Source organism: Caretta caretta, chromosome 10 (assembly GCF_965140235.1).
Source record: "Caretta caretta isolate rCarCar2 chromosome 10, rCarCar1.hap1, whole genome shotgun sequence".
NCBI lineage: Eukaryota > Metazoa > Chordata > Testudines > Cheloniidae > Caretta > Caretta caretta.
The window spans coordinates 85,207,117-85,231,946 of NC_134215.1; the positions used below are offsets into that span (position 1 = coordinate 85,207,117).

Sequence of the window (24,830 nt, forward strand, 5' to 3'; positions counted from 1 at the left end):
AGCCTGCAACAGGCGGCCTGCCCCCCACCCCCGCGGTGCCGGCCACTGCCCCCCGCACCCCCCAGCCACAGCCCCTCGCCGCGCCCCCTGGGGCCCCGGCCACTGCACCCCCCTCCCCACAGCCCCTCCCCGCTCCCCCTGGGGCCCCGGCCACTGCACCCCCCTCCCCACAGCCCCTCCCCGCTCCCCCTGCGGCCCCGGCCACTGCACCCCCCTCCCCACAGCCCCTCGCCGCGCCCCCCCGGCCACTGCACCCCCCTCCCCACAGCCCCTCCCCGCTCCCCCTGCGGCCCCGGCCACTGCACCCCCCTCCCCACAGCCCCTCCCCGCTCCCCCTGGGGCCCCGGCCACTGCACCCCCCTCCCCACAGCCCCTCCCCGCTCCCCCTGCGGCCCCGGCCACAGCACTCCTCTCCCCACAGCCCCTCCCCGCGCCCCCGGCCACTGCCCTCTCCCCCCGCCACAGCCCCTCCCCGCTCCCCCTGCAGCCCCGGCCACTGCCCTCTCCCCCCCGCCCCCGCCACAGCCCCTCCCCGCGCCCCCTACGGCCCCCACCATTGCACCGCCCTCCGCAGCCCCTCGCTGCTCCCCCGGCCTCTGCCGCCTGCATCCCCCCCCCACAGCCCCTCGCCGCTCCCCCTGCACCCCCCGCCACAGCCCCTCGCCGCGCCCCCTGCACCCTCCGCCACAGCTCCCTGCACCCCCCGCCACAGCCCCTCCCTGCGGCCCCTGGAGCCCCCCCGTTTTGTTACCCTCCCCCTGCAGTGACCCGCTCCTACAGAGTTGCCCTCCCCCCGCCCCCTGCAGTGTTGCCCTGCCGGTGGTTAGGGGACAGGAGCCCTGCGGCCCCGGGGATGTTCGCGGCCCGGGTCTCTCGCTGCAGGGCCGGGGGCCGCCTCAGGGCTCGGCGGCGGTTTCCTGGTGCGGGCGCCCAGGTCAGCACCCGGGCTGTGGACAGCTCAGCAGGGCTGGCCGGCGAGCCGGGCCCGGGAGCTGGAAGCGGCCGGGGGAGGCTGGCTCGGGGCTGCGGGGAGGGTCAGAGCTGGAGGCGGGATGCGAGCCTGGGCGAGCCCCGTGGCCCGTGTGGCTCGCGCCATCCGGCCCGCCTGGTCCTGCTCTGTTGGTCCTGCTTCGCGCACTGCGGGGCCGAGCTGCCCCTGGGCGAGGGCAGGCTGGGGAGTCTGTGCTGCGGGGCAGGGTAGGTGCGGAAGGCGGCCGGAGCAAAGTCCAAACGCAGAACTGAGCTAATAAAACACACCTAGAAGCCGCTTTCCAGCCAGGCCCTGGGCAAGCCGTGCCAGGGAGCCAGGCGGCTGGCTGAGCTAACCACCCCCCTTGCGCCAGGAGTCTTGGGGGGGACATAGAATCATAGGCCTGGAAGGGATCTCCAGAGGTCATCTAGTCCAGTCCCCTGCACTCCTGGCAGGACTAAGTATCATCTAGACCATCCCTGACAGGTGTTTGTCCAACCTGCTCTTAAAAACCTCCAATGAGGAAGATTCCACAACCTCCCTGGGCAATTTATTCCAGTGTTTAACCACCCTGAGAGTTAGGGAGTTTTTCCTAATCTCCAACCTAACCCTCCCTTGCTGCAATTTGAGCCCATTGCTTCTTGTCCTGTCCTCAGAGGTTAAGGAGAACAATTTTCCTCCCTCCTCCTTGTAACAACCTTTTATGTATTTGAGGACTGTTGTCATGTCCCCTCTCAATCTTCTCTTCTTCAGACTAAACAAACCCAATTTTTTCAATCTTCCCTCAGAGGTCATGTCTTCTAGAGCGTTAATCATTTTTGTTGCTCTTCTCTGGACTTTCTCCACTTTGTCCACATCTTTCCTGGAATGAGACAGGCCAAGGCCCAATCAGCGCGGAGCAGAGCGGAAGAATTACTTCTCATGTCTTGCTTACAGCGCTCCTGCTAATACAGCCCAGAATGATGTTCGCTTTTTTTGCAATAGTGTTACATTGTTGACTCATATTTAACTTGTGATCTACTGTGACCCCCAGATTCCTGTCCACAGGACTCCTTCCTCGGCAGTCATTTCCTTTACCATAAGCAGCTGTGGAGTTTTCCCATAGGCAGGGACCTGCCTCCTTCCAGCCCTGCAGTTGCCCTGGCAATTTGCTCTGTTTCTGAGTCTATTGCTGCTTATTGACCGGCCAAAATGTTGTGGGGCTTTGGCACTTCTAAAAAATGGGCTCAGTGTGTCTTGATTTGCACACACAAAAATGGAGGCAGGCAGCAATACAGGTGGCTTAGTGCAATGACATTTGCCCTCTGAATGTCCTGGCACTGTAGAGCTCCAGGGAGCACTCACAGGCCTTACCCGCCCCGGCCCATGGCAGACTGCGCTGCACTGCAGTGAACCAAGGGGGGAGGGTGCGTATGCCCCTCTGCTCCAACACTGTGGAGCCCAGAGGCTGTTCTGTGGTGCTCCTCGGGACCAGGTCAGCTCTCGGTGGTTCATGGATCAGGGAGCTTACAGCCAGATTTGTGCCCCACACTCCAAGATGTGCCAGGCACCAAGTCTCTTTCTGCAGCTGTGCAGCAGTCCCAACCCCCACTGCGACAGTACCTGCTCTTTGTGCTCCACGCCCAGCTCCCAGCAGTGGGGCCGTTTGAGCCGTTTTCCTAGGAGCCTGGGAAATGAGGGAGGTGGGAAGAAATGGGATCAAGGTGGTGGTTGGAAGGAGTGGAGGAAGAAAGAAGATGGGAGACCTCAGCCCTGGATACTTGGGAAAGGAGGCTGGAGGCGTGGGAGGCAGATTTTGCCTGATACTGTTCATTTTGCAATTTGCACAGAGCAAATTCAGAGGGGAAAGAAGGTGTAAATGTTTAACCAGGAGGGCAATTCGAACAATTTCCCAAGGGTTTTGGTGGACTCGTCATTACTGACTATTTTAAAATCAAAATTGGATGTTTTTTGTTTTAAATCTATGCTCTGGTTCAAAGGGACTTATTTTGGGGCAGATCTCTGGCCTGTGCTATATGGGAGGTCAGCCTAGATGATCACAGTGGCCCCTTCAGGTCTTGGAGTCTGTGAGTCCATGTAGAGGGCAGAGCAGAGATGGTGGCTCTTCGGGGAACATGGGGACACTGAGTCTCTCCTGGGGCTGGTGAGCGTGCATGGGGAGTGCACACGCTGCACACCCATTAGAATGGCATACGTTTCTCCCCAGAGCTCTGGCCCCACTTCACAGGCAGTGCAGAGGGGAGGTCTCACCATGGTCTCACCCCTTTCCTACACATTCCCACCCTTTTCTGCTGATTTGCTTCCAAGAGGGAGCCAGGACTTAGCTATGTCTTGTCACAAGACTGGGACTAGGGGAAAATTGGTATGAAACAGCCAACAAGACTGGGAGCCCTCTGGGGCAGGGACTCTCTGTCCCTGTATTTGTGCAGTATTCAGCACAGCAGGTCCTCCTGATGGTGACTGGGACTTCTAGGCACCATGATAATAAAATAATTATTAACAAGATGTGTGCTTGTCTTTTCATCTACGGTTCATGTGTGGCTTTCCTTTTCAGACTGCAAGCTCCATGTAAGCTTTTTAATGGAGCCTCTACCTGGCACGCTCAGCCTCCTGCGTCTCTTCTCCAACCCCCGTGGCTGTTTATAAGGTGTGCCATGCTGCTGGACAGTTGGATAAGGGAATGAATTATCTATTTCAAATGTCACCTCTGTCTCTTACACAAAAGGTGGGAGCCTGGTTCATAACACTCCCTCGTACTTGTCCAGTTATCTTTGTGTGTTAAGCAAAATAATCCATTCCTCTTATGGAGCTACCTTATCAGCCAGCTGAGTAATACTGCAACACTCTTATCTCTCCTGAGTTCTCCTCTGCTTCATCTCTCTCTCTCTGTTACACACATACCCTATGGTCTGGCTCTCCCCCTGCCCCATAGTGGGTCACACCTCCCCCTCTGTCACCCAGACCCTTCTCCCCTGAGACGTGAGCTGCAGGTATCACACTTCCCTTCTTCCTCTCTGTGGTCCCCATCTGGGACATGCCTTTCAGAAATAACATCCTCTCTCTCTCACTGGATTAAGAATGCACAATGGGGGTAAGACAGAGCAGAACTTCAGGATATGAGTGGCATTAGTTACTGTACTTAATTAAAGTCAGCACTGAGACAAAACCGTGTCTGTCTTTGCTCTGTTCCGGTGACCTTGGTTCTTTCTGCTTAGGTTCTTCTATTTGCATTTCTTGATAAACCACTGCTCTAAGGTGTGTCTGAGCCATGTTTACCTGTTGGCAGGTGCATGTAGGTGGTTGCTGTCACGTAGTTACAGTGACCTTTGGCACCAAGTGCAAGTGTGTGGTAGGAGCTGAAAGCTGCCAACTTGGCTTGGCCTTAATGAGAAACTCAGCATGGAGGAGAGAGAAAATCTGGATTTACTAGTTAGTTTGGTGACTGCCTCTAACTACTAACTTCCGCTAATGCCCTTCTCTCTACTGTTACCTTGTCCTCCCTCCTCCCACTAGGTCTGTTTCCTCACCTGTTGCATATTGTCTCAAACCTTGGCTGTGACCTCTCTGGGGTAGGGGTTGTCTCTTAGCCCTGTGGTAGTTCTCTTATCTGGAGTATTTTATGCATATTTAAAGGATCATGAACACTATTTATCAGTTAATAAAGAGGTTGCCAACTGTATTACATTTGTTATAGAAACCCAGATTCTGTCATATTAACTCAGTTTTATTAGGTGAGTTGTATTTACAGAGTCACCTGGAAAATACCAACATCAACAATTGCTTGGTATAACTAATTCTGAGACAAACTTGGCAGACCAGGGCACTATTGTAAGGTTATGGATACCAACCATGCGCCATAACTACTCTCTTGGTGGCTTTATTGTCAAATACATCAACAATTAATGTTAACTTATTTCTGATAGCTTATTGTCAGCATTTTACATCCAGAAATGATGGAGCAAGTAGTGTTCCTTTTGTGCCTGATCCTACTCCCCTGAGGTCAAAGTGAGCTTTACCATAATGCCTTAGAACAGCGGGCCAAACTATGGGGTGGGCCTCCCTAGAGAGGCATGGGAATGTGTCCAGGGAGGTGCAAGCTGTGTGCCCCGCCCTTTTTTTTTGAAGAATGCTGGTTGTCAGCCCCGGGTGGCTGGGCTCATGCAGAAGGGCTGTGCACACCCAGAAGGTGGGGACTGCTGGAGCACCGTCACTCCGGGACTGACAACCAGTGCCCTGGGCTAGGGCTCTCCTCCTCCCTTCCCCTGTTAATCCCTCACCAGGAGACAGTGGGGCTACGGCTGTCAGCCCTGGGGTGGCAGCAGCAGTGCAGAAGTAAGGGTGGCAATGGGACGCTAAGTCTGCTGTGAAAAGTGATGAGAAATATCAATTTCCACATTGCCTCCCTTACTTCTGTGCTGCTGCTGGCGTGGCTCTGCCTTCAGAGCTGGGTGCCTGGCCAGCAGCCGCTGCTCTCTGCTCTGCCTTCAGAGCTGGGTGCCTGGCCAGCAGCCGCTGCTCTCTGCTCTGCCTTCAGAGCTGGCTGGCAGTATATGTACTTGGCGCCGGGGGGGGGAGGGGGGAGGGCGGGGAAACAGGGGGAAGGCACGTAAACAGCTGCAGACACAAAGAAGAGGGACCCAAGCAAACAGGTTTGAGAACCACTGCCTTAGAGTATATATATGCAGACAGCATATATAGAGTTCATGTATATAGTCAGTGCAGACTATTGCACATAGGAATTGTTATGCTCTGCATAGCTGAAGAGTTACAATAAGAAAGGCAGTCTGTCTTGAGGTGAGGACATCAAGAGATAAAGAATCCACAACTTTCACTGGTAGTTTGTTTCAAAAGTTAAACACCCTCACTGCTGAAAATCTGTACCTAATTGTAATTTGAATTTATCTGGCTTCAGCTTCCAGCCATAGGTTCTTGCTATGCCTTTCTTCACTAGGTGAAAGAGACCTTTAAGATCTGGTGTTTTCTCCCTGTGAAGATACTCATATACCCTAAACAAATCACTTCTCAATCTTCTTTTTGATAAGCTAAGCAGACAGAGTTCCTTCAGTTACTCATTGTAAAGCATTTTTTCCAGTCCCCAAATATTATTGTCCCTCTCCAATTTTTAATATCACTTTAAAAGTGTGCACACCAGAACTGGATGCAGTGTTCCAGGATTGGTCTCACCAATACCATAGAGAGGCAGCCGACGAAGTGGGTATTCACCCACGAAAGCTTATGCTCCAATATGTCTGTTAGTCCATAAGGTGCCACAAGACTCTTTGCCGCTTTTACAGATCCAGACTAAGACGGCTACCCCTCTGATATAGAGGTACAGTCACCTCCCCATTCCTATTCATGATCCCCCTGTCCTATGGATGTATAGCCAAGGATTGCATTATCTGTTTTTGCCACTGCATCGCATTGGGAGCTCATGTTCAGCTGCTGGTCCATTATGACCCCTAAATCCTTCTCAGAGACACTGCTTTCCAGGATACAGTCCCCCATTCTATAGGTATGGCAGGCATTCTCTGTACCTCTGTATGACCTTACCTTTGGCTGTATTAAAACACATTTGATTTGAATAGAAGCATTTCTTACCAAGCAATCCAAGTTTGCTCCATATGACTATCCTGTCCCCATTATTGTTTACCAATCCACCAAGCTTTGTGGTATTCACAAATTTTTTCAGCAATGATTTTATGTACCAAAGCATTGATAAAAATGTTGAATACCATCAAAACTAAAATGGACCCCCCACACTTGAAACACCCCACTTGAAACACCCCATTCAGTGTTGATTTCTCATTGCCAACTAATTTTTTGAGATCTATCAGTCAGTTCTTAATCAATTTTATATGTGCTTTATTGATATTGTATGGTGTAAGTTTTTAACAGAATGTTGTGCGATACTAAGTCAAATGCCTTACCAAAGCCTAAGTATATATGTCAACACAGTTAGCTTTGTCACCCAAATTTGTAATCTGATCAAAGAATGAAATTATGTTCATTTGACAAGACGTGTTTTCCATTATTGATTGAATCCTGTATACATTTTTCAATTATTTTGCATGAGACTGATGCAGTGATAAGCTGGAGCTGGTTTGCTAGAACCGGTTGTTAAATTTAGAAGCCCTTTTAGAACCACTTGTCCTGTGAGGGAGAACCGGTTCTAAAAGGGCTTCTTCATTTAACCACTGGCCAAAAGTGGCGCCTTAGGCGCTGACTCCATGGGTGCTCCTGGGCTGGAGCACCCATGCGGAAAATTTGGTGGGTGCAGAGCACCCACCAGCAGTACCCCGCCCCACACCCAGCCCCAGCTCACCTCCACTCTGCCTCCTCCCCTGAACGCGCCACCCCGCTCTGCTTCTCCCCCCCCCCCCGGGCTTCCTGCAAATCAGCTGTTCACGCGGGAAGCATGGGAGGGCTGAGAAGCAGGCAGTGGCTTCGTGCTCAGGCCCAGGGTGCTCAGGCCCAGGGAGGCGGAGCGGAGGTGAGCTGGGGCAGTGGGAGGGGGGGGGCGTGAGGAGGGCCACCAGCACCACAGCAGGTAACCCGGGGTGGGCCGTGCAGCGGAACTGCTCCCCGCCCCAGCTCACCTCCGGGAAGGGGTACTGGGGGGGGGCGTCAAGGAACGCAGGGGGTTGGATGGGGCAGGAGTCCCGGGGGGTAGGGGTGGGCCACGACCCCCTCGTGGGGTGAGGAGGGAACCAGTTGTTAAGATTTTGGCAGCTCATCACTGGACTGATGTCATTCTGACTGGCAACCTAAGTCATCCTGCTTGTCCTTGTTGAATATTGGCACAACAATATTGAGTCAACAGTGTGCCCTTGTTGCCAAGAAGGCCAATGGCATTTTGGGATGTACAAGTAGAGGCATAGCCAGCAGATCGAGGGACATGATCGTTCCTTTCTATTCGACATTGGTGAGGCCTCATCTGAAGTACTATGTCCAGTTTTGGGCCCCACACTACAAGGAGGATGTGGAAAAATTGGAAAGAGTCCAGCGGAGGGCAACAAAAATGATTAGGGGACTGGAACACATGACTTATGAGGAGAGGCTGAAGGAACTGGGATTGTTTAGTCTGCAGAAGAGAAGAATGAGGGGGGATTTGATAGCTGCTTTCAACTACCTGAAAGGGGGCTCCAAAGAGGATGGATCTAGACCGTTCTCAGTGGTAGCTGATGACAGAACAAGGAGTGATGGTCTCAAGTTGCAGTGAGGCAGGTTTAGGCTGGATATTAGGAAGTGGTGGTGGAATCTCCTTCCTTAGATATTTTTAAGGTCAGGGTTGACAAAGCCCTGGCTGGGATGATTTAGTTGGGGATTGGTCCTGCTTTGAGCAGGGGGTTGGACTAGATTACCTCCTGAGGTCCCTTCCAACCCTGATATTCTATGATTCTATGATTATCAATCTTCCAGCCTCCTGGAATTCCCCAGTATTCTCAGATGTATTACGAAGTCACATAAATGGGCCAGAGATTTCTTCCATCAACTCTATTAAGACTCTTGGATGTAAGTTATCTAGCTGAATGTAAGACCTTGGTCTCTGCTTGGTCAGAAATGTAATTACCTGTTTCACTGCAGATGGAGGATTTCATGTCCAAAGACTCTTTCTTTTCCCAAACTTTGCTCCACCTTAAATACAAGACTGTAATGCACATACTCTAAAAACCCTAACATGAAGAGATGGGGCATATTGAAGGCTTAGAAGTCCTGAGATTTGTTGCTATTTGAGCAGTGACTGCCTTCTGAGTTCTGAGAGTATGGGACCTCTGTTAGATGGGGTGGGATCTGAGTTACTACAGAGAATACTTTCCTGGGTATCTGGCTGGTGAATCTTGCCCACAATGCTCAGGGTTCAGCTGATCACCATATTTGGGGTCAGGAAGGAATTTTCCTCCAGGGCAGACTGGAAGAGGCCCTGGAGGTTTTTCGCCTTTCTCTGTAGCATGGGGCACGGGTCACTTGCTGGAGGATTCTCTGCACCTTGAAGTCTTTAAACCATGATTTGAGGACTTCAATAGCTCAGACATAGGTGAGAGGTTTATTGCAGGAGCGGGGGAGGGGGTGAGGTTCTGTGGCCTGCGTTGTGCAGGACTAGATGATCATAATGGTCCCTTCTGACCTTGACATCTATAAATCTATGAACCTCCCTGGTTACAGTCAGCAGAGCAACATATTGACAAATCTTTAGTGAGCCAGAATTATTAATGATTTCAAAAGTGCTCCTGTAAAGCAACTTTTAATTTTCTCTCTGCTTTCCCCTCTTCTTGTAAAGCTAAAGTTATTTTGCCTGGGTATAATGTGTGGAAGCCACACAATATTTATTTGTTTATATTGTGCGCATCACTTAGGAAGCAAGAGGAAGACCAAGGACAGGGTAGGCCCATTACTCAATGAGGGGGGAAAAGCAATAACAGAAAATGTGAAAATGGCAGAGGTGCTTAATGACTTCTTTGTTTCAGTTTTCACCAAGAAGGCTGGTGGTGATTGGATGTCTAACATAGTGAATGTCAGTGAAAATGAGGTAGGATCAGAGGATAAAATAGGAAAAGAACAAGTTAAAAATCACTTAGACAAGTTAGATGTCTTCGAGTCACCAGGGTCTGATGAAATGCATCCTAGAATACTCAAGGAGCTGACTGAGGAGATATTTGAGCCATTAGCGATTATCTTTGAAAAGTCATGGAAGATGGGAGAGATTCCAGAAGATTGGAAAAGAGCAACTATAGTGCCCATCTATAAAAAGAGAAATAAGGACAACCCAAGCAATTACAGGCCAGTCAGCTTAACTTCTGTACCCGGAAATATAATGGAGCAAATAATTAAGCTAGCAATTTGCAAACATCTAGAAGATAATAAGATACTAAGTAACAGTCAGCATGGATTTGTCAAGAACAAAATATGTCAAACCAACCGGGTAGCTTTCTTTGACAGGGTAACAAGCCTTGTGGATATGGGGGAAGTGGTATATCTTGACTTTAGTAAAGCTTTTGATACTGTTTCGCATGACCTTCGCATAAACAAACTAGGGAAATGCAACCTAGATGGCGCTGCTATAAGGTGGGTGCAAAACTGGTTGGAAAACTGTTCCCAGAGAGTAGTTATCAGTGGTTCACAGTCATGCTGGAAGGACATAATGAGTGGGGTTCCGCAGGGATAAGTTCTGAATCCAGTTCTGTTCAATATCTTTATCAATGATAATGGCATACAGAGTACACTGATAAAGTTTGCGGACAATACCAACCTGGGAGGGGTTGCAAGTGCTTTGGAGGATAGGATTAAAATTCAAAATGATTTGGACAAACTGGAGAAATGGTTTGAAGAAAATAGGATGAAATTCAATAAGGACAAATGCAAAGTACTCCACTTAGGAAGCAACAATCAGTTGCACACATACAAAATGGGAAATGACTGCCTAGGAAGGAGTACTGCGGAAAGGGATCTGAGAGATTGTGATGACATTGCCCATGGGAGCCAGCTGAGGTCACTCAATCAGAGTGAACTGCAAACAGAACAGGGCAGACAAACCCCAAACGCTGGTGAATATTCCAATACTTAGATTTACCAAGCCAGCACAAAACAGCTTATATAGTACCTCACTGGTTATTTAGAAGTCCGAACAATGCAGTTCCCTTAAAGTACCCAGCCTCAAGCCTCCATCCAGACACACATGTCAGATATGATGGTGATCACTGAAAATCTTATTTCATCATATAAAAGAAAAGGTTCTTCCAATCCCAAAGGATCAGCCACACACCCAGATCCAATGATAACTTAGATCTTACCCAAAATACACACTTACAGCCAATTCTTATTAACTAAGCTAAAATTTATTAAAAAAAGAAAAGAGAGAGAGAGTGTTGGTTAAAAGATCAATATACAGACAGACTTGAATTCAATTCTTGAGGTTCAGATACACGGCAGAGATCAGCTTGTAGTTGCCAAAAGTCCTTTTAGAAATACTCCATAGGTTATAGTCCAATATCAGTGACTGGGGATCTCAATCCTTATGGCTTAAGTTTTCCCCCTCTTGAAACCCAGAGCAGATCTGAGATGAAGAAGGATTGTGTCCCAAGGTTTTTATACATTTCCTGCAGCCTTTTGGCCTAAGAAAACAATAGGCTTAACTTTCCTTCTTCCAAACATCATGGCAATTAGCAAAAGATAATTTATCCATTAAACACTTCAAAAACAGGTTATCACAACCTTCAAAGAGACAGAGACAATAATACTATTTCACTCAAATGTCTTCCTAAATGTTAATATTCCTTTTTTGATCTTTGAATCAAAGCTACAGCCATCGACAAGACTTGTTTGCTGACATCACAAGACCTGAGCAAACATCTACTCTTCTGTCTCTAACAATGCAGACTTGCATTTCAAAGCTCTCTTCATTTCCATCTCTTCCTAACCAGTCTCTAAAGTTCGGCCATGGGTCAGGTCAGTCTGGGAGTTAATTAACTCTTTCTGGCCCTGTCACCTTTCAATGAGATATTAAATTACACTCAGAATGTCACAGGGGTCACAGTGGACCATAAACTCAATATGAGTCAATGCTCAAATAAATTGGTTAGTCTCTAAGGTGCCACAAGTACTCCTTTTCTTTTTGCAAATACAGACTAACACGGCTGTTCCTCTGAAACCTGAATAGTGTAACACTGTTGCAAAAAAAGCAAACATCATTCTGGGATGTATTATCAGGAGTGTTGTAAGCAAGACACTGGAAGTAATTCTTCCGCTCTACTCTGCACTGATTAGGCCTCAGCTGGAGTATTGTGTTCAGTTCTGGGTGCCACATTTCACAAAAGATGTGGACAAATTGGAGAAAGTCCAGAGAAGAGCAACAAAAATGATTAAAGCTCTAGAAAATACAGAAGTGAAAGTAAGCCGGCACACCCCGGTATGGCATACCGGCAAGAGCCGGTGCACCGTACTGGGGCAGCCCAGCTTCTCCAGGGGGCAATTTAAAGGGCCTGGGGCTCCCAGCAGTGGCTGGAACCCCAGGCCCTTTAAATTGCCTCCAGAACCCCCTGCTGAAGCCCTGGGGTAGCGGCTGCGCAGCTCCGGCGGCTATTTAAAGGGCCCGGGGCTCCCCTGCTTCTACCACCCCGGCCCTTTAAATAGCTGCCGGAGCCCCGCCGCTACTCCAGGGTTCCAGGGGCTATTTAAAGGACTGGGGCGGTAGAAGCAGGGAAGTCGCAGGCCCTTTAAATAGCCCCAAGAGCCCTGGGGTAGCAGGGGCTCCAGGGGCTATTTAAAGGGCCAGGGCTCCAGCTGCCTCTGCTGCCCGGTCCTTTAAATAGCCGCTGGAGCCACACCACTTCCCCAGGGCTCCAGCAGCTAATTAAAGTACAGGGGCAGTACAAGCAGGGGAGCCCCGGGCCCTTTAAATAGCCCCCAGATCCCCAGGTTGCTGCTACTACCCCGGTGGGGGAGGAGGAGGAGGAGAAGGGGGGGCAATCACCGCACAGGGTGGGCTGGGGCTGGCTCTGACCCCCTCAGCCCCGCCCTTCCACCATAGGCCCCGCCCCTTCCGGGGGCCAGAGCTGGCCCCAGTGTACCGGTAAGTCACTCGACTTACTTTCACCCCTGAGAAAATACAATCTATGAGGGAAGATTGAAAAAACTGGGTTTGTTTAGTCTGGAAAAGAGGAGACTGAGAGGGGACATGACAACAGTTTTCAAGGAGGAGGGAAGAAAATTCTTCTCCTTAACCTCTGAGGATAGGACAAGAAGCAATGGGCTTAAATTGCAGCAAGGGAGGTTTAGGCTGGAGATTAGGAAAAATTTCCTAACTGTCAGGGTGGTTAAGCACTGGAATAAATTGCCTAGGGAAGTTGTGGAATCTCCATCATTGGAGATTTTTAAGAGCAGGTTAGAAAAACACCTGTCAGGGATGGTCTAGACCAGTGCTTCTCAAGCTATCTGATGTGGGGGACTGGCAATTTTATTTTCCAATGTGCGCGCAGACTGGCAGCCGATTGCTCGCGGACCGGCACCGGTCCGTGGACCAGCACTTTGAGTAGCACTGGTCTAGATAATACTTTGTCCTGCCAGGAGTGCAGGGGAATGGACTAGATGACCTCTTGAGGTCCCTTCCAGTTCTATGATTGTCATAAATATAAAGGGAAGGGTAAACCCCTTTGAAATCCCTCCTGGCCAGGGGAAAGCTCCTCTCACCTGTAAAGGGTTAAGAAGCTAAAGGTAACCTCGCTGGCACCTGACCAAAATGACCAATGAGGAGACAAGATACTTTCAAAAGCTGGGAGGAGGGAGAGAAACAAAGGGTCTGTGTGTCTGTCTATATGCTGGTTTCTGCCGGGGATAGACCAGGAATGGAGTCTTAGAACTTTTAGTAAGTAATCTAGCTAGGTATGTGCTAGATTATGATTTCTTTAAATGGCTGAGAAAAGAATTGTGCTGAATAGAATAACTATTTCTGTCTGTGTATCTTTTTGTAACTTAAGGTTTTGCCTAGAGGGGTTCTCTATGTTTTTGAATCTAATTACCCTGTAAGATATCTACCATCCTGATTTTACAGGGGGGATTTCTTTATTTCTATTTACTTCTATTTTTATTAAAAGTCTTCTTGTAAGAAAACTGAATGCTTTTTCATTGTTCTCAGATCCAAGGGTTTGGGTCTGTGGTCACCTATGCAAATTGGGGAGGCTTTTTATCCAACATTTCCCAAGAAAGGGGGGGTGCAAGTGTTGGGAGGATTGTTCATTGTTCTTAAGATCCAAGGGTCTGGGTCTGTAGTCACCTAGGCAAATTGGTGAGGCTTTTTACTAAACCTTGTCCAGGAAGTGGGGTGCAAGGTTTTGGGAAGTATTTTGGGGGGAAAGACGCGTCCAAACAGCTCTTCCCCAGTAACCAGTATTAGTTTGGTGGTGGTAGCGGCCAATCCAAGGACAACGGGTGGAATATTTTGTACCTTGGGGAAGTTTTGACCTAAGCTGGTAAAGATAAGCTTAGGAGGTTTTTCATGCAGGTCCCCACATCTCTACCCTAGAGTTCAGAGTGAGGGAGGAACCTTGACAATGATTCTATGATGTTATCTAGGCATAAAAAACAAGATTTATGGCTCAATTCACTCAGCCCCCCAGTGGTAGAAAGTAGTCTTGAGAAGGGTTGCAGAAGCATGATGAACCTACAACCCTCTCTCAATGGGGCGGGGGGTGGGGAATCAGAGCCAGTGAGCACCGCACAACTAAAAACTAACTAAAAACTATTTCCCCATGCTAATTTCCCCCCCTACTATTACTCACACCTTCTTGTCAACTGTTTGAAATGGGCCATCCTGATTATCACCACAAAAGTTTTTTTTCTCCTGCTGATAATAGCTCACCTTAATCGATTGGTCTCACTACGAGTTCGTATGGCAGCCTCCATTTTTTCATGTTCTCTGTATCTATCTATATCTATCTATCTATCTCTTCCCACTGTATTTTCCACTGCATGCATCTGATGAAGTGAGCTATAGCCCACGAAAGCTTATGCTCAAATAAATTGGTTAGTCTCTAAGGCGCCACAAATCCTCCTCGTTCTTTACACAGAAAATAGGCTCTGCTGGCCTGGCTAAACAAGGGAAAGCACACTTTCTAGGTAGCCTCATCTGATTACAACTTTAAAACAAACCCACCCACATATATATTTGCATTCAATAGAAAAGGATGCATGGTCTTACATCAGGAAAATAACACTAAGAAAAGTTTGGTATGACAAACTTTGCCCTTGTAATACATTTGTTAAGATAAAGGCAGTAGCCGCTTCAGAATGTTCACACACACACATGTTATTTTAATGCAATTATATTTTTTCTTGTTTAGAATAAATGTATACTAATGTTACCAATCGCATGATGTCAGTGCTTGTTTTTATGGTTAGATATCAGCCTGTTGCTAGATACCTTGTGACTAGAATCAGCTATTTGGAGACAGAGGGATTGTCACTTCTGCTCAGAGTTAGCTCTACATCTGTGAAAGGTGGCTTGCTGTGTGTAGCCCCGCAATTGGTCGGAATCTATTTCAGTCCTGCTGTGTACAGTATAAGCTGCAGCGTACTAAGATACTCTAACATCTCAGGACCACACTTTTAAGATAGGTGCCAAAGGAAAACAGCTGAACATTAGGGGTCATTTTTTCCCCCAGTCAGGGGTACAGTGTTTTGTACCCTCATCTCTCCACTGGACACAATTTTCTTCTGTCCACCCAGGAGGTGGCCCCCGCTCCAGGAGAGGCATGGGGGGGGGTCCTGAGGCGCCCCCGCTCCAGGAGAGGCATGGGGGGGGTCCTGAGGCGCCCCCGCTCCAGGAGAGGCATGGGGGGGGGTCCTGAGGCGCCCCCGGCTCCAGGAGAGGCATGGGGGGGGTCCTGAGGCGCCCCCGGCTCCAGGAGAGGCATGGGGGGGTCCTGAGGCGCCCCCGCCTCCAGGAGAGGCATGGGGGGGGTCCTGAGGCGCCCCCGGCTCCAGGAGAGGCATGGGGGGGGTCCTGAGGCGCCCCCGGCTCCAGGAGAGGCATGGGGGGGGTCCTGAGGCGCCCCCGCTCCAGGAGAGGCATGGGGGGTCTGAGGGTCCCTTTCTAGGCGAGGGACGGGGGGCTCTGAGGCGGCGCGGCCGGTCTCCTCACAGCTCCCTCCCGGCACTACCCGGTTCAGCCTCCACGGCTCTACGGGCCAACCAGCCTTATCCCCCCTTCATGCCCCGCCCCCGCCTCTGCTCATTGGCTGCATGTGACAGTAAGCACGCTGCGATTGGCTAGCCGTGGCTGGCAGGGTAGGTTGCGCCCGGAGGGTGGCAGGTGAGTGCGGGGAAATGGCTGCGCTCTGCGATTTAAACCAGTAATGGAGCGGTGTGCCGCGGGGCCGGCCGCGGGGCCGGGAGGAGTAGGGGGTCGTTCCCGGGGCGGCGGGGCCGGGCGGACGGGTCGGGTCGCTCGGTCCCGGGCCGCCGGGGGGAGCCGGGGGTCGGTCCCGGGGGGGGCCCGAGGCGGCGGGCTCGGGCTCGGGGACGGGGACGGGGACGGGGACGAGGCTGGGGTCGGTCCCGGGGCGGGGGTCCTGGGCCATCGCTGCTGCGCGTGGAGGGAGGGCGCGGTTTTGGCGGGGCTGAGGGACTCTGCCTGGGGCCGGGGCGCGGTGTACCCGGGGCCCCAGCGAGCTCGCAGGCCCCGGCATGCGGGTCGGAGTTGTCCTCCACCTCAGTCAGAGGCTGGGGGAGCAGGTCACCCTGGCCTGCGCTGGCTGCGCCCCTGGGTGCCGGCCTCTGGCCACCTCTGCTCCCTTCACGCCTTTCCCCCGCTCGCTGCCTCTGCATCTCACAGAGCTCTGGCCGGTTTGGGGAGCCAGGAGGTGTGAGCTCGGCGCCAGGCTCGTGGCTTCACAGCAGGGCACTCCCTATTCTCCGCAGCCTGACAGCCGCTGCCTGGGTTGCTGCGAAGCCCTCTGGGATTCTTTGAGACTGGGGGGAGAGCTGATCCCCAACAGTCTTTCAGGGCTCTCCTCTGAAATAGCTGTCATTCACCCGCGGACTGGCTAGCTTTTGAAGGGTATCAGTGCCAAAGACTGCTATAATGGGCTTCCTCCGCTGTCAAAGTCTCTCAAGCATGAAATCAAATTAATAATACACAAGTTTAACAGAGGTTTGAAATTCCATTAAATGCACCACAACACTGCAAACTGCTCCAGTCCTGCTACTCTGGAATCTCTTTGTTAGGTCTTTATTTGACCCTCATGAGGCTAACTTAAAATAGTAGGAGAATTGGGCTCTTTCTGCAAAGGGTGACACTAGTGGACAGTCCAGAACATATGGTAACTTGAGCCCATCCCTTTCAATCTGTAGGCCCTCTTACGTTTTCCTGTTCAAATCTTTGAGTGGGCTAAGACTTATGAGGGGTTTGTGTGGAGAGAGCCCTTGTTCAAATTTCTAATTGTGGACTTGCTTAGTGTTCAGTGGTTTGGAGTGCATCACAGAGTGGCAGAAGAGTCAGCCTAACCAAGGTTCAGGCAAACCCAGGTGGTGGTGTGAAGCTGAAGGAGAAATACTTTGCATTTATTTTGGAAGTAGCAATGACCTTCCTTGACGGGTTTTGAGAGGTCAGGTGTGTCCAGGGTCTTCCCCCTGAAGCGATGTCCTTTTTGAAGCACTGTGTGCTGTTGTCCTAGCTGAGAAGATCAGTAAGGTTAGAAACCAAGCCTTACCCTATGCCGTGGCCTGCTTCCTACACAGTATGGTTGTGGTGAAGGAAGGGGCCCTTCCCTCCACTTTGGGTGGCAGGGAGCAGCGGTTCGGGGCCCCTTTAGCACCCTGGAAACAACAGTGGAGCTCCACTCCTGTTGGGAGGGACAGCAGTGGCGGGAGGGACAGCAGTGGCAGCAGGGGTCCTCTCCTGCCTTGGCAGAGAGGAAGGAGTGGCAATAAGGGGTGGTGTTTACCCTAGCAGTGAGGGTGTGTTTGCCTGAGGAGAGCAGTGTGTCTAGCCACTTCTTCCCCTTCCACATGGATCTTCTCTAGTCTAGGATTTAAAGTTGTGATATTAACATGTTGGGTAACATTACACTCTTAAATCCTAGTCTAGACAAGGCCATGCAGTTCTCTGCTAGTGGTGTTGGTGGGGCCCCCAAAGCTTTGGGTCATGGAGTTCACTACACCATTGAATTGCGTGCAGCAGTTCACCTCCTGAGCTAATATAGACTCTGCAGATTCTAGCAGACATCACTGCATCTGATACTCATTTCACCTCTTTTAGGTTTGTCCTCACAAATGAGGGCTAGAAACTCATTTTTAAATGAAAGCTGAACTGCTGAAGGTATCCTATGACTTCAGGAATATAATATATGCCTTAAGATGGCTTTGGTTAGAGCGACACTCTTGGACCAAACAAAAATATCAAGTTGAGAGAGCATAAATGCATCTGCTGCCTTGGCTGAGTTGGATTGTGTCTCACGCTGGGGCATGCTGGTGATCTTTCATGGGGAGAGTGGCTTAGAACCGTAACCTGCAAATGGGGCCCTTATCAATGAACCAATTATCAATGCTTCCTTATGGCCTAGTGTGGATAAGGCACTACCCTTGGAGTCAAGAGACCTGGATTCAATTGCCAGCTCAGTCAGACGTCCTGTGCGACTCTGGATAAGTCGTTTGCTCTGTCCTGTGTTACAGGACTGTTGTGAAGATCAAGTCTTCTAATGATTGAGAGGCTTAGATGCTGTGGTAGTGAGGGCTATGTAAACACCAAGACAGGAATGCTGCAGTCAGGGTGTGTGGTCCCATACAGAGACTGTTCCTGTCCTGGAGATTTTATGATCGAGAATACCAAGGTGGATTTGATTTAAATCAAATTGATTTTAATCATGATTTAAATCACTAGTCACGAAGACTCGATTTAATCATGGATTTCTACATAAAAGTGCATTCTTGTTGGTTGTTATAACCTTAATACATATTCTTCACAACTCAGTGATAGATGAGACCCAAAGTGGGTCTCTTACGGCCTGCTGCCATTATAGGTTTTCCCTTCTAGTGAGAGAATGGTATGGTAGATCTCAAATCAACGAAGGCTACACTCAGAAAGACCTCAAGACTTCTGGAATATGCTGCTCAAACAATTTCACTTTTGTTTCCACTGCCTGTCCCTCCCTTCTCACATTTATCTCCAGACGTCTTCTCCTTGTCCAGATCTATTCCGCCCCCAACAATCTTCTATTCATTGAACTTTTTGAAACTTTGCACTTTTAGAGAGAGGCAAGGGATTGACTCTGTGTACACAAATTTGCAGAGGGACAATAGGGTTGAGGTCTGTTATTTCTCACCTCTATATAATTGTTTGTTTATTTATTTAAAAACTGTCTTTGCTGTTAACAAGCATGTTATCTCTGTTGAGAACTGCAAAACTAAGCATCTCTGATGGTATCTTCTAGACGGTAGCACCGAGTCCCATTGGGTAGATAGAACGATTAACCTAAATAATCTATACAGAAGCCCCTGGAACCCCATAAAATTGGGTCTCTAATCCATGAACTATTGGAATTTATTTACAAAACTTTTTTTAAACATTACATGACTATATTGTCTCATACTATAGAATTAGAATTTATAATCCCTATTCCATGATGAGATATCTTTGAGCTATCATGTATCTGAATTAAAACTATCTTTAGATAGGTTTTTTCCTCAAAAAACATTTTATTAAAAAATACGATTTAAATTAAAAAAAATCTGTTTTTTTTTAAAATCCATTGATTTTTATCCACCCTGGAGAAGACACACGTTGACAAAGTGTTGGCAATGGCTATATAATACAAAAGCAATTGCATATGGTGTGCCAAGGTTCCACCTCTGCTAGAGAAAAGGATCTTGAAGCCAAGGATTAATCCAGTTACACAGTTTCAGGCCTTCATTTTCTGGGAGTGGGTATCTGATAGAAACTTTCCATGGGGCTGATATTGGTGTCTGTGTAATGGGTGCCCAATTGCCTTTGCAGACTGGTGGATGAAATTATCAGAGTGTGTAGATCATGATGATGTAAGTTTTATCTAAATTAAGTGCAGTGCATTCCCTTAAAAAATGTCTCTCTCCTATACTTCCTACAACTTCATTGTCACTGGTGGAGTATCAGAGAGAGTGCTAATATCCACAGGGCATTATCAGTTTGTCACTGATACTACTCAGAGCAGGTCTAGATGACATGGTGGTAAAACAGCCAGTGGCTGCCTGGGCTCTGCTGGTGCGCCTACTGTAGCTACCATTGTTGGAGCTGGGCTGGTGGTGTTAATGCAATGATGAGAGTTTTAGGGGTTGGAGTGGGGTAAGGTGACATGGAGGCCTGGAGACAGAGGCGGCTGCATATAACAGCATGGTGGCACGCTCTCTGGGGTTTTGTCTGGCCATAGCATAGCAATAGTTATCCACCTAGAGGAGAGCCAACCTGCTGCTGCTGCTGGCTGCTGCTTGCTTTTCTCAGTCTTTGTTTCCCTTGACCTTAGTGCAGCATTCAACATGGTGGCCCACTCTCTTCTCTCGAACTCGGCTTTCTGTTGTGCTTCTGTTCCTGCCTCTCTCCCCTCTGTCTCCATAATTATAGTTCCTGTGCACCAAAATCCTTCCTTTATGGAATCCTACTAGGTTAAATTCTTGGGCCTTTGCATTCTGTCTACCTGCTCCCTCTCTGTCATCACTTTATAATTCTAAAGAATACCTACTGCTTATAGTCAACTGTACCAATCTTCCAGCAGCTTTAATAATTCCACACTCTGGGGCGTCTTGGCCTGGTAAAATTATGGTTTCATCTCTTGCGAGCTAAATGTCTGAGCCAATAGTAACTTTCCTAAGTAAGAGAAACCTCCTCAAGTACAAGTCCATCTCCTCTATCACCCATTTGCATTCACTACAAATTATAACAAACCAAATTAAGCTATATGGGTGTAAAGCACCCTTCTACTGATCTGAGTCTCCACGCAGGAAGGCTGCACTGAATTAATTAAATTGATTTTGGTTGCTGTGATTTCTCTGTGAAACCTGGGTCTCCTAGATAGGAATCTGCAGAATTGGAGAGTAGTTGAGTTGTTTCCTGGCCATGGCCCATTTAATGTGTGTGGAAGGCTTGTGGCGCCATGAAACTACTTTTAAAGCCGTGGTCCAAGATTGCAGCCAGACAGAATGGATGAAAATAACAATTATTTAAAGAACAGATATGTTAGATTTAAAACTATTTTTAATTGAACTTTTTAAAAAATGTGTGTTTAAACTCTAATGTATGGAAAAACTATGCCTGCCTGGGGAGTGCATACAAAGGGGTGCCTATTTTTTTGTCAATTGAGCCCTAAGTGACCTACTTATGATTTAGATCTCAAGAAATCCTGACTTCCGGTCACGTGCTCTAAATATTGCTTCCCATTCTCCATGGAGTGTCTTGAAATTCTGCTACCCCCACCATACTAACTTAAGTGCCTTGTGTGATTTGTCTTTTTTTTTTTTTTTGTAGGCCTTCCTGACTGGCGAAGGGATTGAAGCTTGGGGATTGGGAAGCAGTCTTCATTCTCTCCTTCGCTCCCCCCCACCCTCTTGAGTATCAGCTGGTGTTCTCAAGGATGGGAGATTGATGTAGTCAGCAGTCTGGAACGTACAGCATTGTAAGGGCTAAGATTCATCGCGTCCAACTCATTAACTTTAGCAATGACACCATTCCCCTCCCAGCTAGTGCAGATGGATTAATTGCACATTGGAGGTGCCTGTTTGAAATGGCACTGGATGCTGGGCTCCCCCAGCCTGCTCTCAGGGCACCTTCCAATATCACTGGCTTCTGCCCCCACCCAGCCTAAAGTCTTCTTCCTCCAGCCCCAGTCGCCTTCCACCAGTACTGCTATTACATTCCTGGGTTCATTCACACAGCACTAGTCCGGCCCCACCCACCCTAGGCTCTCTTCAGTGGCATCAGCCCTGGCTTGCTCCCCATTGTGGGTTCTTTTTTATCCTGGTTTGTACATGATGATTCCAGAGCGGGATGGTCGGCCACCCAGGCTGTAATGTCGTCCCTGACGACCTCCCATGAGGGCAAGAGCACCACTCCCAGGTTTTTTGTTGGTACCAGAGATGATGAGACAGACTTTCTGGGATCAAACATGAAGACAGACGAGATTGATTTCTTTGAGGACGATGAGGAGTCAGAGTCGGTAAGTAGGTCCTGGTGCTATGGAGTGGGGTGCTTGTGTGTGTCCCATGTCCAGCTTTCTTCTCGGTTGCTTAGTTTTTACATGTGTGGTTACTTTTGAGGTTCCAGGCTGTCACAACCTGCAGGCCATACAAACCAGGCAGTGTGCATAGTAGTATGGAAATGTAATGTCCTAGATCCCCATCACTAAGGCTATGATTTTCTCACGGAGATCACGGAAGCCATGGAATCGGTGACTTCCTCTTCAGCTCCTGGGACCTGCAGGGTCTCCCTGGCAGGGGCCCCCCTGTAGCTCCTGGCTACAGCAAGGGAACCCCAGAGTTCCAGGCCACCTGCAATGGGGCCCCCAGAGCTCTGAGCTGTCCAGGGGTGGTGGGGGGAACCCGGACCTGAGCCCCCCATTTTGTCACAGATATTTTTAGTAAAAGTTATGAACAGATCACAGGCTTCCATGAGTTTTTCTTTATTGCCCGTGACCTGTCCATGACTTTTACTAAAAATATCCGTGACAAAAATCTTAGCCTTACCCAACACCAAATGCAGCACAATTGCTCCACTGTTCTCAGCACCCAATGCTCGGGCAAATTCTAGGGTTTTCTCTTTCAGGTCCTTTAAATGGTGGTAGCAACAGGGTGGGCTTGGCTGCTTCGCCCTTATATTGGATCACAGATCATCTGTACCCTGATATTACAGGCTGCAGAAAAGAGTAATCTCCTTCTGCTAGTGACTGCTTCCTTTTGCCTCTGTTTGCAAACCCCCTGACTGGCCTCTCTCCCAACCCCCTTTGTAAGTGGGATTAATTCAGAGGTGCAGGCACTGCTGTACCTTTTCCTTCCTTTGGAGCTCTATTACCCCTTTATCATTCTTAGTTACTTGAAGAAATTCACCATGAATAATACAGACAGACCGCACTGAAGTTACCACGTGACAGTGTTTTCTGTGTGGCACTGGCCAGGGGCCCTCTGGGGGGCTTTGCAGGACTTCCATCTGTAGCTTTATGGGTTCTGACCCTTTGGCCTCGGGTGTGTGATATGGGCTGAGCCTCCGAGGGTGAATCATAGAATCATAGAATATAAGGGTTGGAAGGGACCCCAGAAGGTCATCTAGTCCAACCCCCTGCTCGAAGCAGGACCAATTCCCAGTTAAATCATCCCAGCCAGGGCTTTGTCAAGCCTGACCTTAAAAACCTCTAAGGAAGGAGATTCTACCACCTCCCTAGGTAACGCATTCCAGTGTTTCACCACCCTCTTAGTGAAAAAGTTTTTCCTAATATCCAATCTAAACCTCCCCCACTGCAGCTTGAGACCATTACTCCTCGTTCTGTCATCTGCTACCATTGAGAACAGTCTAGAGCCATCCTCTTTGGAACCCCCTTTCAGGTAGTTGAAAGCAGCTATCAAATCCCCCCTCATTCTTCTCTTCTGCAGGCTAAACAATCCCAGCTCCCTCAGCCTCTCCTCATAACTCATGTGTTCCAGACCCCTAATCATTTTTGTTGCCCTTCGCTGGACTCTCTCCAATTTATCCACATCCTTCTTGAAGTGTGGGGCCCAAAACTGGACACAGTACTCCAGATGAGGCCTCACCAATGTCGAATAGAGGGGAACGATCACGTCCCTCGATCTGCTCGCTATGCCCCTACTTATACATCCCAAAATGCCATTGGCCTTCTTGGCAACAAGGGCACACTGCTGACTCATATCCAGCTTCTCGTCCACTGTCACCCCTAGGTCCTTTTCCGCAGAACTGCTGCCTAGCCATTCGGTCCCTAGTCTGTAGCGGTGCATTGGGTTCTTCCGTCCTAAGTGCAGGACCCTGCACTTATCCTTATTGAACCTCATCAGATTTCTTTTGGCCCAATCCTCCAATTTGTCTAGGTCCCTCTGTATCCTATCCCTCCCCTCCAGCGTATCTACCACTCCTCCCAGTTTAGTATCATTCGCAAATTTGCTGAGAGTGCAATCCACACCATCCTCCAGATCATTTATGAAGATATTGAACAAAACCGGCCCCAGGACCGACCCTTGGGGCACTCCACTTGATACCGGCTGCCAACTAGACATGGAGCCATTGATCACTACCCGTTGAGCCCGACAATCTAGCCAGCTTTCTACCCACCTTGTAGTGCATTCATCCAGCCCATACTTCCTTAACTTGCTGACAAGAATACTGTGGGAGACCGTGTCAAAAGCTTTGCTAAAGTCAAGAAACAATACATCCACTGCTTTCCCTTCATCCACAGAACCAGTAATCTCATCATAGAAGGCGATTAGATTAGTCAGACATGACCTTCCCTTGGTGAATCCATGCTGACTGTTCCTGATCACTTTCCTCTCATGCAAGTGCTTCAGGATTGATTCTTTGAGGACCTGCTCCATGATTTTTCCAGGGACTGAAGTGAGGCTGACTGGCCTGTAGTTCCCAGGATCCTCCTTCTTCCCTTTTTTAAAGATTGGCACTACATTAGCCTTTTTCCAGTCATCCGGGACTTCCCCGGTTCGCCACGAGTTTTCAAAGATAATGGCCAATGGCTCTGCAATCACAGCCGCCAGTTCCTTCAGCACTCTCGGATGCAACTCGTCCGGCCCCATGGACTTGTGCACGTCCAGCTTTTCTAAATAGTCCCTAACCACCTCTATCTCCACAGAGGGCTGTCCATCTCTTCCCCATTTTGTGATGCCCAGCGTAGCAGTCTGGGAGCTGACCTTGTTAGTGAAAACAGAGGCAAAAAAAGCATTGAGTACATTAGCTTTTTCCACATCCTCTGTCACTAGTTTGCCTCCCTCATTCAGTAAGGGGCCCACACATTCCTTGGCTTTCTTCTTGTTGCCAACATACCTGAAGAAACCCTTCTTGTTACTCTTGACATCTCTGGCTAGCTGCAGCTCCAGGTGCGATTTGGCCCTCCTGATAACATTCCTACATGCCCGAGCAATATTTTTATACTCTTCCCTGGTCATATGTCCAACCTTCCACTTCTTGTAAGCTTCTTTTTTATGTTTAAGATCCGCTAAGATTTCACCATTAAGCCAAGCTGGTCGCCTGCCATATTTACTATTCTTTCGACTCATCGGGATCGTTTGTCCCTGTAACCTCAACAGGGATTCCTTGAAATACAGCCAGCTCTCCTGGACTCCTTTCCCCTTCAAGTTAGTCCCCCAGGGGATCCTGGCCATCCGTTCCCTGAGG

The 24,830-nt window shown here is 49.2% G+C and overlaps 1 protein-coding gene across 9 annotated transcripts in view; it reads left to right on the plus strand.

The window, feature by feature from the left end:
• Nucleotides 1-15,722: 15,722 nt before the first annotated feature.
• The window catches only part of PPIP5K1 (diphosphoinositol pentakisphosphate kinase 1), a 141,020-nt gene continuing 131,912 nt past the window's right edge, over nt 15,723-24,830 (plus strand). For 6 of the 9 annotated variants that reach the window (XM_048866593.2, XM_048866594.2, XM_048866592.2 and 3 more), the window contains exons 1-2: nt 15,723-15,773; nt 20,955-21,642. In XM_048866593.2, coding sequence (XP_048722550.2) covers nt 21,496-21,642 — 147 coding nt within the window. In that variant the 5' untranslated portion in view covers nt 15,723-15,773; nt 20,955-21,495. Of the gene's footprint in view, nt 15,774-15,793; nt 15,814-15,842; nt 15,866-20,954; nt 21,643-24,830 lie in introns of those variants that run through there. The other 3 variants (XM_048866591.2, XM_075133294.1, XM_075133293.1) reach the window with 3 other exon arrangements.